The 14163-nt window shown below is 40.8% G+C and overlaps 1 protein-coding gene across 1 annotated transcript in view; it reads right to left on the reverse strand.

Moving 5' to 3' along the window:
• cdkal1 (CDK5 regulatory subunit associated protein 1-like 1) overlaps nucleotides 1-14163 on the reverse strand; it is a 689646-nt gene that overhangs the window by 644662 nt on the left and 30821 nt on the right. The window contains exon 3 of the mRNA XM_083636399.1: nucleotides 11188-11300. Within this exon, the coding sequence (XP_083492525.1) occupies nucleotides 11188-11300 (113 nt within the window). The remainder of the gene's footprint in view (nucleotides 1-11187; nucleotides 11301-14163) is intronic.

The raw sequence follows: 14163 nt of genomic DNA on the forward strand, positions 1-14163 counted from the left end.
ACTGCATGAATTAATACACTAACCAAACTAACTAATTCATAACTAATTATGAAAGTTGGGTGTTACAATAACCAAAATGTATTGGGAATAGCCATGGGAGAGGAATCCAGAGCAGGTAATCTTGAAAAGGAATCAATTTAAGAGGTGAGATGAATCATTCTTTATACAAATTATGCTGTTAATGTCAATTGATTGAAATGAGAACCCTGAAGATATGTTTGTGTGGTGCCATGTAAATAATTTGTTAGAATAGCAATTTAAGTGATCATTTCAATATGGGGTGCATTGTAAGCAGATGAGATGCATAAAGTTATGTTGTGTCATTACAGAGAAGGACGTGGAGATGGAGGATACAAAGAGCCATGGAGGATGGTTCAAGGCAACAGATAGGAAATGACTCATTGCTAGAACCTGGACAATTAATATTTGATAAAAAAAAGCGGTACAATTAATTATAGCAATTAATAATATGAAAATATAGGAAAGTAGTTTGGTGAGATATGAAAATGCATGCAGTACAATTTAAATGTTGAAATAATGAGGGAAATTGTCCAGTGTTGCAGAAAGAGTCGCCAATGATAAGTTGAGTACAAAGTGACACATTTGTATAAGGTTTCTTGTTGAATAATCTTCATCTATTTGCAATAGTAGTAGAGTGTTATTGTTTTGGTTTATTTGAATGAGGATACAATGTGAATTTTTTGCAAACTGTGCAATCTAGATTGTGCAGTATTTTTAGATGAATTGGCAAGTTTGAAAATTCAATACAGGCATTTAAAGCACGGCCCTGAGGCCAAGTGAGGCTTGTGGACAGATTTTAAGTGGTCCTTGGATTGTCTCTCAAAATATACTAAATGTGGCCTCACATTGATTAAAAAGACAGTTCACTTTGCAATTATCCCTTCACATAAGGCTGACCCCATCATCATACAAGTTGTCTCAGCCAAGTAGGAACAGCATATGTAAAACAAAACCAAATTAATGTGGAATTTAAGGAAAAAGGGGGTTTGATTTGACCACCCAGAAGTTAAGCTTTTGTGTTGTTAGATCAATAAATGGAAGTTCAGTTTATTTAATACCCCATAAAATAAATGTAAAATTGATGGCTGTTGGCCAAATTTACATCTGCCAGGAAGTCTTGGTTTTATGTGAAGTCTTTGACAATGAAAATAGTATTATGAATTATTAAGTATGAAGTATTTTGTAATGTCTGCATGAACGCTGGTTATAATGAATATGATTTACAATCTTATCCCCTAGGGTTAGATAAACAGAGGAGGAGCAGTTAATTCGGAATAGAAGATCATTATAATTATAGCAAATAATAAAATAAATATAAGAAGGAAACCATGATTATTGAGTTTATCTGGAGGAAAAATGCAATCAAAATTAAACGATAGTATGACTGTTGAGATAAACTGATGTATATAAAAGAGAACTAAGATTAGATTTTCTGTTTCAGGAAAAACAGGAACATCGAGGGAGACATTGAGTTCAAGACAGATGGAACATTTCAATAAAACAGACAGTTTAGCAGTGAGAAAGGATATTGATCTATGAATGAATTTGGAATGAATGAAGTGTGTGTGAATAGCAAGTAGGTGGAGCCAATGAAGACGACTCAACGCGCGACGACGAAGAAATAAACCTTGCCACAAGAATCCTGCACTCCTTAATTGAATTCAGAAACATATGCCAAATATTGATAGTGAACTATAGACCTTGAAAGCTGTTAAGTGTAATGATATGTACTGAAAATGTTTGAATTGAATGTATGTTGTTGTCTAGTACTAGAGTATGTAACTAATTAATTCTAGAAGTATTGTATAAAAGGCCTATTATAATATAGTATAAACATTATCATTATATAATAAGCATCATCATGGACTTTTGGTATCGCTGGTAGGCGGGGTTATGCACAGGCTTTTTAAGTGAGTGGTTCTATAAGAAGGAATAGAAGCTCGCAGAGGCCTTTGCCTACTTCAAAGGAAAGCAAATGGAAAAAGTAGGTTTACCTCTGAATGTGAATAAGCTGTTAAAAGTCACCGCACTCTGTGCAGAGCTGTGTGCAGGGTGGTTCATGACATGGTTCCCGGGTCATTTGATTCATAGAAGTGTTTTGGGACTTTGTGGATTATGTGATCTGGGAAAGGGCTGCGCTGTGGACCTGCTTGTGCGTATCTCTGGATGGGGTGAGATGTCAAAATGCTGATGATGTATGCTGATAGACAAAAGTTGCAAAACCAAAAAGCAACTTTATAATAAATCCCTCAGTTAAGTTTTTCCTTAAAATGAAAAGAGGAGGGAATTGTAGATAAATAAAATATAACTCCTGTTCATTACTACTCCAGGAAGATAGAGGGCGCTGTGAACTGCAGACACAGTGTCTGGGCGGAGCCTAGACCAAAGGTTATAAAGGAGTAAGTTAGGGATGGGCATTTCTAGCAAAAACACTATTCGAAATTCGCTGGCCAAAGTCGACTTTTAATCGAAATTCGAAAATAAAAATAAAAATGTTAAAAAAATTAAAAATGTAAAAAAAAAAAAAAAAAAAAAAAATCTAAATTCAATAATTTTTTATTTATTTTTTGTGAGTGAAATGTTGCATTGTCTCCCCTGATTCTAAGTATAGTCGAATCGCTTGGTTTGAGCAAGTAAAACTATTTTATAAGCATTTTAAGCAAGGTTTATGGAAAAATGAATGGCGGATGAAATCCCATGAAGAGGGAGAGGTTGCTTATAAAAATTGTTTTACTTGCTCAAACCAAGCGATTCGACTATACTTAGAATCAGGGGAGACAATGCAACATTTCACTCACAAAAAAAAAAAAAAAAAAAAAAAAGATTTTTTTTTTTTTTTTTTTCAATAAACGAATTTCGACTTTCAATAATAAAAGTCGACCTTGATAATAACAACGATTATTCGAACATTCGAAATTCGATGCCCATCCCTAGAGTAAGTAACCCTTTGTTCGAGGTCATTTGCCATCTACAGGAGGTAGTGAGAGCAGGCAGTGAACCGGATCCGTTTGTTGGACTTTTGTTTTGTAAATAAACTATGTTACAATTTACTCTCTAGTAAATGGACTTATTTAAAGGTTCAAACGAAATTCCTCACCACACTAGGTAGGCCACAACCAGCTAGCTAACGTTAGCCACCACAACAGTTCACGTTAATGCCATTGACTGTATGTTAACGTTAACAAATCCGCTGCCTCCTCCCCACATTTTTAACCTAACTCCAGCTCAGATTAGGGTTGGCACGATGGACGATGGCATCGACCATCGTGATTGGCCGACCCCCCATCGACCTCTGAGCCTTCTACATCGGATCATCGTGATTAATTATCTGTTCGAAATAAATTTGTGCCGTTTTAATAATAAAAAAATACCAAGTCCACTTACCGTGACGCGTGGGGGACGCGCCGGCGGCATTAAACGAGCGCCCCCAGTTCAGACTGAGAGAAGCCTCCCCTCCCCCTCCTCCGCTCTAGTGCTTCTCTGCACTGGGAGCGATTGTTTAATGTCGCCGGGGCGCATGGCGTCCCCCGCGCATGAGAAGTCAGTTCTTTTGTTGCAAACACTTTTAAGACAAAGAAGAAACTTCACGTTCTTTCCTGTTTTCAACCCAAAGTGAGTACAAGTCTTCAACTGTGAATTGAACTCGCCTGTTTCCAAAGTGAAAGTTGAAGTCGCTCACAGCAGCATCCTCAACGCTAGACGCATCTCAGTCTGAATGACTGATCAGTCTCGCGCTGAGGCCACAGCAGCAGCTGTGTTTCTCTCTCAACTCTCCTCTCGTCAAATCGCTCTCATTAGGTTCAAAAGCCCACGTGAATCTAACGTTATATCAGCCAGTAATTCAGTCAGTTTACTGCCAGCTAGTTAAATTCAACACACACACGTTTTTGCTGAGGACCTGGCTGTAACGTTAACGTTTTGTTATTTGCGCCGTTCAAATTGCTGGTAGTGAGAGCCACTGCTTCATTCAGTCGCCTGGCTCAGTGCTGTTAGCACAGAGGCTAATAGTAGCCTATCGAAGCCCGCTGGTCTCCGTGAAGAGCTCAGCTGTCCAGTTGTTAATGAACGCATTGCAATGAATGGCATTACCGCACCGCAGCGACTTAATAAATTATTAATTATTCCCCCCGCCCCCGCCAATGACGATGCCATCGTGGATCACGATGGTTCACTGTGGAATAATCACGATGGATAATTTACTGACATCGCACAACCCTAGCTCAGATTTCCCCTAATCTCAGAAACCTTGTGGGATATGTATTGCAAATTGCAATAGCTTTGTTTTGTTATCAACTGAAACTGAACAGCCACACTGGAGGCGGCCATGTTTCGCACAGCTGCTTGTGACGTCACGAGCACACGACAACAATGCAAAACAAAGCCAAGTTGGCGCCGTATTATCGGAGGCTATTTATCGGGTAAAAAGGCATTATTGGAATAATAAATAATAATGCAAAATGGCCATATCGGCCAATAATTTATCGCCCCGATAAATATTGTGCATCCCTAAATTACGTGGTATCAGATCGCGGTATCAGAAATCGGAACAACTCTAAGGGGCCATGTTGACAGAGAGCGTTTTCTTCAGGTCAGAGTGCAGAGTAATGAGCAGTAGGGGTGCACCGATCAATCGGCCAGAATCAGCTTATTTTCAGCCTAAATATGAGATCGGAGAATTCCGATTTTATGCTTTTATGTGCCGAATGCCAAAACTGATTGATAACGCAAAACACGTGACCACCAAATCACCAAAGTGTTTCTGATTCTGACTACATAGAGATGGTTTTCACAGAGTTGTGTCGCTAGGTAACAGTTTATTTCCTGGAAGACCATTTCTCTAAATCTAAAAAACACATCTACAGTGAGGCAATTGGACCACTAAACATCAAGTGTCCTGTGTGACACACTAGACACTAGACTTTAGATCTACAGACATTACCATTTGTATTAGTCTTGACCTTTTATCTACTTTGATTCACTATACCTTTGCACTGGCTTTGTACTTTTTTCTGCTGTTTTTAAGCAAAACACTGTTTTGTTTTTATCCATGGAAGTGCATAAAAATGACCATTAAAGGAAATGTTGAATCTTAAGAGCGAGAGATAGGGGGGATAGAGAGCGAGAGTGTGTGTGTGTGTGTGTGACAGAGAGAGAGAGGGGGGGGGGGGGAGAGAAAGAGAGAGGGCAGAGAGAGGAGGAGAGCGAGAGGGGGGAGGGAAAGAGAGAGGTTCTAGAGAAAGGTGGAAAAGATAAAGAGATCAAGGCTCCAAACCACCAGACGAGAGGGGCAAGCCTTGGCCTGTGCTCACGAGCCAATTCTGTGTGCGCGCACGTGTGTGTGCGCTCGTGCGTGTGCGCTCATGCGTGTGCGCTCGTGCGTGTGTGCACATTTGCATGTTTGAAGTGTGTGATTAATGTCCTTCTATGGCTGTAGAGACCCCTTGGTGAGAGCAACGCCCGAGGGCTTCATATTATCTCTCCCTCTCTTTCACACACAGAGTTCTAAACACATACACAGTCACACAACCACTCACACACACACCAACAAAGAAATCTGCTGCATACACAAAAGATGTCTGAAATTAATTTTTTTTAAACCGGGCCAACAAATGGGGAAGCTATTTTGTGACATTAATGCAGGAACATACTCACACCCCTACACAACTTAGATACACACAGAGACAGAGACACATACTCACACCCCTACACAACTTAGATACACACAGAGACCGAGACAATTTGACTACCGTATACCAGAGATGGGGACTTGGACTTGAGTCGCACTTAAGTGACACACACAGTGACTTGAGACTCGTCCTCAAAGACTTGAGACTCGTCCTCAAAGACTTGAGACTTGACTTGAGACTCGTCCACAAAGACTTAAGACTTAACTTGAGACTCGTCCTCAAAGACTTGAGACTTGACTTGAGACTCGTCTTAAAAGACTTGAGACTTGACTTGAGACACGTCCACAAAGACTTGAGACTTAACTTGAGACTTGTCCTCAAAGACTCGAAACTTGACTTGGATTTGAGGTTTGGGAATTGTGATTTTTTTTTTCTTTTTTGTGCATTAACATTAAGGAAATGTCTACTAATGTCATCCAATCAATGCTGGTACTGTATTCTAATAGATAAAGGAGTGAGGATAATCCAGTACATGTTTTGAATTCCTTGGTTTTAGCTATGCAGTGTTCTAAGCCAGGGGTTCCCAACCTTTTTTGTGCCAAGGACCGGTAGATACACAACGCTATTTGTTGTCTTCACTAACAAGCCGGGAGAAATAACCCAAAATAACAGCTGATCTGCGGAGTAATCCAGCGCCGCGGCTCTGTGCAGGCGTTTAGCGGAGGAATACGGTAGTTGTACGGTTGGGAGAAAAAGTAGTGCCGAATGAGACGGCTGTTTGGTGGAAAAGTAAAGCGCTGAAAATTGTCAAAATAGAGCGTGCATGTACACTGATATTGATTTGTTTAGGTGGGCATTGTTTTAGGTGGCTAAATTACGTTTTAGTTCTTGGCCCCGTGTACTAGAGAGACAGAGCTGTGGAGGCTGTTGCTTCAGAGTGCTGGGTCTCGATAGACGGTGCGCTCAGCGTCCAGAACACTGTACCTATTTCAGTTAGTGTATGCAACTAGCTGATAGGACCCCACTTCAACAGATAGTTGTGTATCCTTAATAAACTGACCCATCCTCACAGTGCCCTCTTCCTCAGCAGCCAAAATATCACCAGTTCACTCCACAGATGTGTTCTAGCCTGGGAAAGATGAGCATTAAGCTATGGTGGCACACAGCTTATTTATAGTGCAAGGCTGCCCCCTTGTGTTTATAGATGATAATGACTTTAATGCAACACAAACCTGAATGAGGATGGAATAATTAAGTCTGTGTTCATTAGTGGACAACATTGCATCATTCACTCATCTTCTATCCATCACTCTAATAGCAATCCTCTTATCTTAATCAGACAATCTTAATTTCCTAACCCACTAATCATCCATTCTTGCATCTAGCTCCGGCATGTCCAAAGTCCATCCCGGGGGCAAATTGAGGCCCGCGGACCAATATTAAACAGCCTATTGACCTATTGATTTAAGGACTAATATTATGGCACTGAAAAAAATGAGTCCAATTGTATTGTATTATTATGATTATTTTTAAATTTATTTATTTTTATATATAACCCATGATACGAGAAGCAACTGGACCGCAGGACAAGTATTTTCACATTATTTAATCTGGCCCCCATTCCAAAAAATTGGATCTAGCTGGTTATCTATCTACAAACTCTCCGTGTTGTCAAGTTATCTCATTTTGATGGATGGAATGGATGACAAAAGTTATGTATCAATTCATCAAAATTACTCATATTAATTTGGCTTCTTATCCACCTTATGTTCAGACCTTACAGTGGGCCAAATTCTTCCGGGTCCTGTTAACACTTCCGGCGGTCACGGCGCAAAATAAGAGAGTTGTTTTTGGAGCAAACAGTGCAGGGGATAAAATAAAGAACGTAGCCTACTACTTTGAGCTCGGTACACAGCAAGCAAGCGAGTATCCACTGTTAGCCAGGTCAGATAACGTTATCGTCGACAATGACGAGCACTTTCTTGTAAATCATACCTGGACTCCAACAAAGAAAGCTTCAGATGGTTTTCTCTCCTCCGAGTGCTCGAGCCAGTTACGTCAATAAGACCCGCAGACGTTAACGTAATTCCCTGGAATGTGAGACTTAACCAGCCAGTTACATGGCGTTGCATTCTTAGACATTGCCGTTTGCTTTTATTTGGTATGTTACATACAATTGGCTAAATTATTAGTTAATTCAGAGTTAGATGATATTGGAGCAGCCAGCCATTTTATTTTATCTTATTTTTAGCCGGAAGTTTTGACACGACCACACAACCGGGTCAAATGGGCGTGGCTACATAAGGTGAATCGGTACACACATATATGTATATATATATATATATATATATATATATATATATATATATATATATATATATATATATATATACACCTACCTATAAGAAGCCAAGAAGCTGGGGTCTGTGTTATTAAGTGTGTGTGTGTATATATATATATATATATATATATATATATATATATATATATACATACATACATACAGGGTATATGCAGCAATCCTGAAGTTAAATTCAAGACTTTTTCAAGACCCTTCCAATAAATTTCAAGACCCCATCACCACTTCAAGCTATAACCGATTACATCAACGACACAATTACTATATATTTTGAGTTTGAGATTGCAAAACTAAACGGTCTTAGTTTGCCATAACTTCTATGCACTGTATCAATACAACATAATTCAGATAGGCTGGGAAGGAATAAAGGTCAAGAGAATAAATTGCGTGACTAACCCAAAGGCAAGGTTTATAAAAAAAAAATTTTTTATAACAATAACATGCTCGCTCACTCACTCACACATGCACACAACAGTGTTTCCCTGAGGATTTGGAGAGATCATGGTGGATAGACCCTGGACCCTCTTGAAAGAAAATTGTGTACATTTTAAAGTAAGATGCATCAATCTGGTGCACTCTGAGAGCAAAATGAAGAGGTTGAATTGAAATTAATATATGTGGCAGTCAAATTCTATTGTGGCGTGAGAAACACTGATCAACTGTTATTGATACAATGCTACAATTCCTCAGAAAGAGACCTGTGGCGTCATAGTATGTTGATGCACACACACAGCCTCTGTCCGTGTGCTGGTGAGCGCCCCCACACCCCCCCCCCCCCCCCCCCCCCCACACACACACACACACACACACGTTTTGATAACGACATGCTGGCCTACACATGACGTTATTTGCTGTCAAGTAACGTTAACGTTAGATAGCGCAACGATAGCTGGTGCTAATTAGCGTTAGCCATGTTAGCATATGAAAGTGTTTAGCTGACATTAATCCTGCTGCGGGTGGAAATGGTCTGTGTCCGATACGATGTATGAAAGACAACGTTTCAACCATTGATAGTATAGTTTTAACGTATCTTGAATTTGACAAATAAGGATGGCGTTCCCGCATGTTTAATCCTCCCTGGCCATCTGTGCTTTTACCCAAAATATTCCCACAATATTATTTGTATTTTTCGACGGAGGAAAAGTTCTGGGGGTTCTCGGGTTCTTCTCGTTCAGCAGCCATTATCACGTTGAATTGCAACAATAGCCTACGCACGGTTGTAAACAGTTGATGACTTCTTGGCAATCAGTCAGTGATGATCACTCACAGCTACACTGATTGCTCGTGTAGCCGGGGGGAGGGGCGTAAATACACTCTGTCAAGTGACCCGGGCACTTTCTCTCAAGATGATACTGTGGGGAGCAGTGGGGAGGCGGAGAATGACTTGATAAACAAAACATGTGCGCTGTTGTGAGGACCAAAATAAATGAATTCACGCAAACTTTTATCAAAATCTTTGGACATTATATGCTATTCACATCGAAAAATAACACATTTAAACTAGGGCTGTCAGCGTTAACGTGTTAATCGCGCGTTAACTCAAATTCCTTTTAACGCAACTATTTTTTTTTACGTGCGATTAACGCATGCACTTTCTTTGAAGTTTGAGCCTTGGTCCGACCCGTAGTTTGGGAAATCAGGAAGCAGTAACGTTGATAGCACGCAGAAAGAAACGCCCGTGAGCAGAAAAGGACGAAGAAAATGGGAGCAATTTGGGGTTCAGTATCTTGCCCAAGGACACTTTGACATGCAGACTGGTGGAGGCGGGAATCCAACCACCGGCCTCTTTTATCCAAAGCGATTAGTGGATGACCCGCTCTACCTCCTGAGCTACAGCCGTCCCAGCCGAGATTGGAGAATTCCGATCTGAACAACCACCTGTCTTCTCAATCCTTTAAATTTCATCCAAACTCCAAATCATCTTAAATACTTTGGCAAAGTAGCCCAGTAGCTTTGCCATCGGATCGTCAAACAAGGCACACAGCTAATAATACAAAGACAAAATACACTTTCAGAAAAACATTAAATTATACTTTTTCATGAAAAAGATATAACTGTCTCCATCCGGTTTTCTCCTCAATGGGTTGGCCAATCAATCTGAAACTGCACATGGGCGTTCGCACTGGCATAAACAGGGACTGACAGAGCAGATTTTTCCATTTTCCAAAATTGTGTATGTATGAGCACTTTTTGCAAGTGGTGGCACGCACATCCCCAGGCAGGAACTAGTGAAAAGCCATGACTCCAATCCTCAAATAAACATGTGGGTCAGCTGAATTGAAATGCTTTTACTCTCCACTACAACCCTGTTTACATTACTTCACCACTGTCAAAATGTGAATTGTTCATAACAGAAAACCCTTAAATAAAGAATAAACAAAATGTTACATCTGAAGGTTAAATGACCATTTATGTTTTTCACATTGCTTTTTCCATGTTATAATTTTGAAGTAGGAGATGCATGTAAATGCGGAGGTCTATCTGGGTCTATCAAGGTCCTGAGATGATGGTATTAAAAGGTTAGGTAAAAAACTCCTTACTTATAGCCGCTTATGTAAACGGGGTGCTGGATCCCTAAAACAAGTCTAATTCAAAAAAAGGAAAAGGACAGCAGTCCAAGTTTAAAGGTTGTGTGGTAATAAAACCTTTAAACTTGGAGTGCTGTCCTTTTCCTTTTTTTGAATTAAAAGGTTAGGTACCATGTCATTTTTATTTCTTTGTCCAACCCTTCCTCGTACTCCCACCGCTCATCTTGCATCTTCACTATTATGCTGCTGCATATGTCATATTTGGGCTGGGAATCGCCACTGATTTCCTGATTACCATACACAAGGACCCGATACGATTCGATACGATTCGATATCGGTAATTCAGTTACAATACCAATTTTATCTGGATATCAAAGAGATTATCAAAGAACTAATCTTGTAAATTGTACAAGGAACCCTTTAACATGGTGCATTATTAAAAATATTAAAGTTTACAGATGTTGACGAGATCTCGTGCTAAGAACCAAACCATGCAAATGAATATTGATTCAATATCAATAGATTTTTTTAACACAGCCCTAAGCCATATAATATACAAGTGAGTCATTCCCCATACATCTATTTATCAATCACTCCCTGTAGTCATCCATCCATCCAGCCTGCCTGGCTCACACCTCCAGCCATCTCTTACCAGTCATCTTGTATCCACTGGCAGCCAGTTGTCCGGCCATGTACTCTCCATCAGAGTTGTTGTGACTGCAGCCCCATGTTCTCATCCAGATCTTCTGGGTGCCGGGGATCACACTAGAAAATACAGACAAATACATCTTCTACTTTTACCTCTTGTTGTCAGAAATCCAGAAAACAAGATGATTTATTCCAAGCCGGCAGGCCTCGGCATATCCGCACTAGGGCGGTCAAAAATAATCGATTATAAGATGCATCGCGATGCGGACGTGGACGATTCTGCATCGATTCACTTAATGTCAAAAATCGATTATTACATTATTTACATTTTCTGGGAAACGGAAGGTTAGATCCCGATGCCTAATATGCCTATAAAGGACTATAGCCTATGTATTTTTTCACCCCGAATCCAACACCGCCACCCATGAGTCTCTTACGGTTGCGGAGACACGTAGATAAATACGAGTAGTGTCAAGCCGTTCGTTGCTAGCAGCTAGCGTTAGCACTTTTGCTTATCAAGTGTTGAACTTAGCTCAGGTGGAATCAATGGTGTCCAGCCTGTTATTTTGTGTCCTGTCGCATCATCAAGGTTCTGCTTCTGGCATCATGTTTATTTATACAACAGGTAGTTCCGGCCGAGCAATTTGATTGGACAAGAGGGATCCTACCAGTGTCAATATGTCATGATAATGCACTGGCGCTTCACTGAGTGTAGATCACTCCGCTTCACAGCTGCCCTAATCAACAAACGCTTCACAGCTGTAAAGTAGACAGTAGTAAAGTAGACAGCCTGCAGTTAATTAGGCTGATTAGGCAAAATCTTCGGCAAAGCAGAAAGCTGAGGGGACTATTTTTGTTGGCGGAGGAATAAATAGAGAAATCATATGTTTTCTCAGCTTTTTGTCATTTTTTAATCAGCTTTGTTTAATAGAACTGTTGTATAAAAGCAATATCACACTCAAGGTCGTGCTGTTGTTGTCTAATATTGGCACTGCTGTGATTATCACCGAATCACAGCAGTGCCGATATTAGCCAACAACAGCACTCCCTCTCATGTGATATTGCTTAAATGATGGATGAGGTGATATGTTTTGACTCGTTCTTATTGCAACTTAACGTGAGTAAAGCTTGTGCTTCTTCTTCTTAACTCATTGAGTGCCAATGACGTCGATCGACGTCAAAGTAAATAGTGACGTAGAGTGGCAATGACGTTGATCGACGTCAAATGCGTTTTTTGACGGTGGGACGTGGATCAAAGCCTCCTGCATCTCCTGTACAAATATTGTAGCTATTGAAGGTGTTGTATAACCTATTTTACAGACTCATTAGGTGGCGACAGTGCTCTCCAGATTAGAGAAAGGTCAGGAAAACAGCAGGAAAAAGCCCCGTGATGAAAGAGAAACTGCTCATGCTGCAGCCAGAGCCATATAGATTGCTCTGGCTGCAGCTGACGTTGACTGCGAACAGCAATCAATCCGCTCCCACAACTGAGCCCCTCTGCCTCTGTCTGTCTGTCTGCATAGTTTCTCCACACGATTAGCCGCCAGAAAAGCAGCACCCGACACTGAAAAGCCAAACCATTCTCAGCAGTCCAGTTTGGCTTTTCCGTGTCGCGCTGGGAGCCGGCGCACAAAAACTGAGCACTCCGAAAATAGACGCTGGGTGCGTGAGGCTGTGTGTTAGTGTGGGGAGGAGTTTGCAGCTGAGGGGGGGGGGAGGGGGGTGGGGCATGCAGGGCACCACACAACTACACCACGTCAGTACATCAGAAAATATTAGCTAGAGTCAGTGAATGTGCTTGAAATGCTTCATTTCACAAAAGGCTGAATAACTCAGCTTCTAATTTGAAACGCCTGAAAACGCTGAAAACAACCTATCTTCTTCCGGCTCATAACTAAAGAACGGAAAATGGTATCAATAAACTTTTTTTTGCTGATGATACAATAGAGTCTCCTTGTTCTTTGTGCATGTTCGGTGTTTACATAGTAATATCACACAATATTCTGTGGGCCTCGAGAAATCACTGAAAACGCTCTGAAACTCTGGCACTGGGAGCGTCCGTTCTCCAAAAGTGGCTGGCACTCAATGAGTTAATAACTCGCATCACCAGGCTCTTAACGTCAGTATAGACCCCTTATACAGCTTGTCAACATTGAGCTGCGCGCGCAACGTGTAGGCAGAAAACCCTCAGCCCAGCATTCACAGACAGTGAAAAAGCCCCGCTGTCAGGACTGCTCTATGCCCATCTGCAACACACAGTTATATTTTAGTTTTAAAATGCAGTTCTCGGCTTACTACCACAGCTTATCGCCTAGTGATAAGCAATGTTATGCATCGAAATTAACGTTGTTTAATGGGATATGTCTTACAGACCCATACGCACTGGCGCTGTCAATTGGCCAAGCCTAGTCATACATATCGTGCATTCCTTTATAACTGGGGATAGCGTAGATAATTATTCTGTAACTTGCAAAGATATATTGTTATGTTGATAATGCACACAACTCAATAATGACATTATGTAACGTTACTTGGTCGTTAAATAACCGAGCGATGTGGCTGAGCAGCCTACAGCTACAGGCAGCTTACCTGATTATGAAGAGCACTACAAAGTTGGGCATTTTTAATGATGTCCTCGTTCCAATCAGTTCAACTCAATAATGACATTATTTAACGTTACTTGGTTGTTAACTAACCGAGCGATGTGGCTGTTACTAGCAGCCTACTACAGTTTACCTGATATGAAATGAGCGAGCACTGCAAAGTCGGGCATTTTTAACGATTTCCTCTTTCGGCTTGCAACCAAAGACACCTACGGTTAGCATAAAAGCAGTATGAGTTGACGGGATTCGGTAAAACTTTAGTCCTTGCTTTTAATGCTAACCGTAGGTGTCTTTGGTTGCAAGCCGAAAGAGGAAATCGTTAAAAATGCCCGACTTTGCAGTGCTCTTCATAATCAGGTAAGCTGCCTGAAACTGTA

The sequence above is a fragment of the Poromitra crassiceps genome (assembly GCF_964638095.1).
Source record: "Poromitra crassiceps genome assembly, chromosome: 1".
Classification (NCBI taxonomy): Eukaryota; Metazoa; Chordata; class Actinopteri; order Beryciformes; family Melamphaidae; genus Poromitra; species Poromitra crassiceps.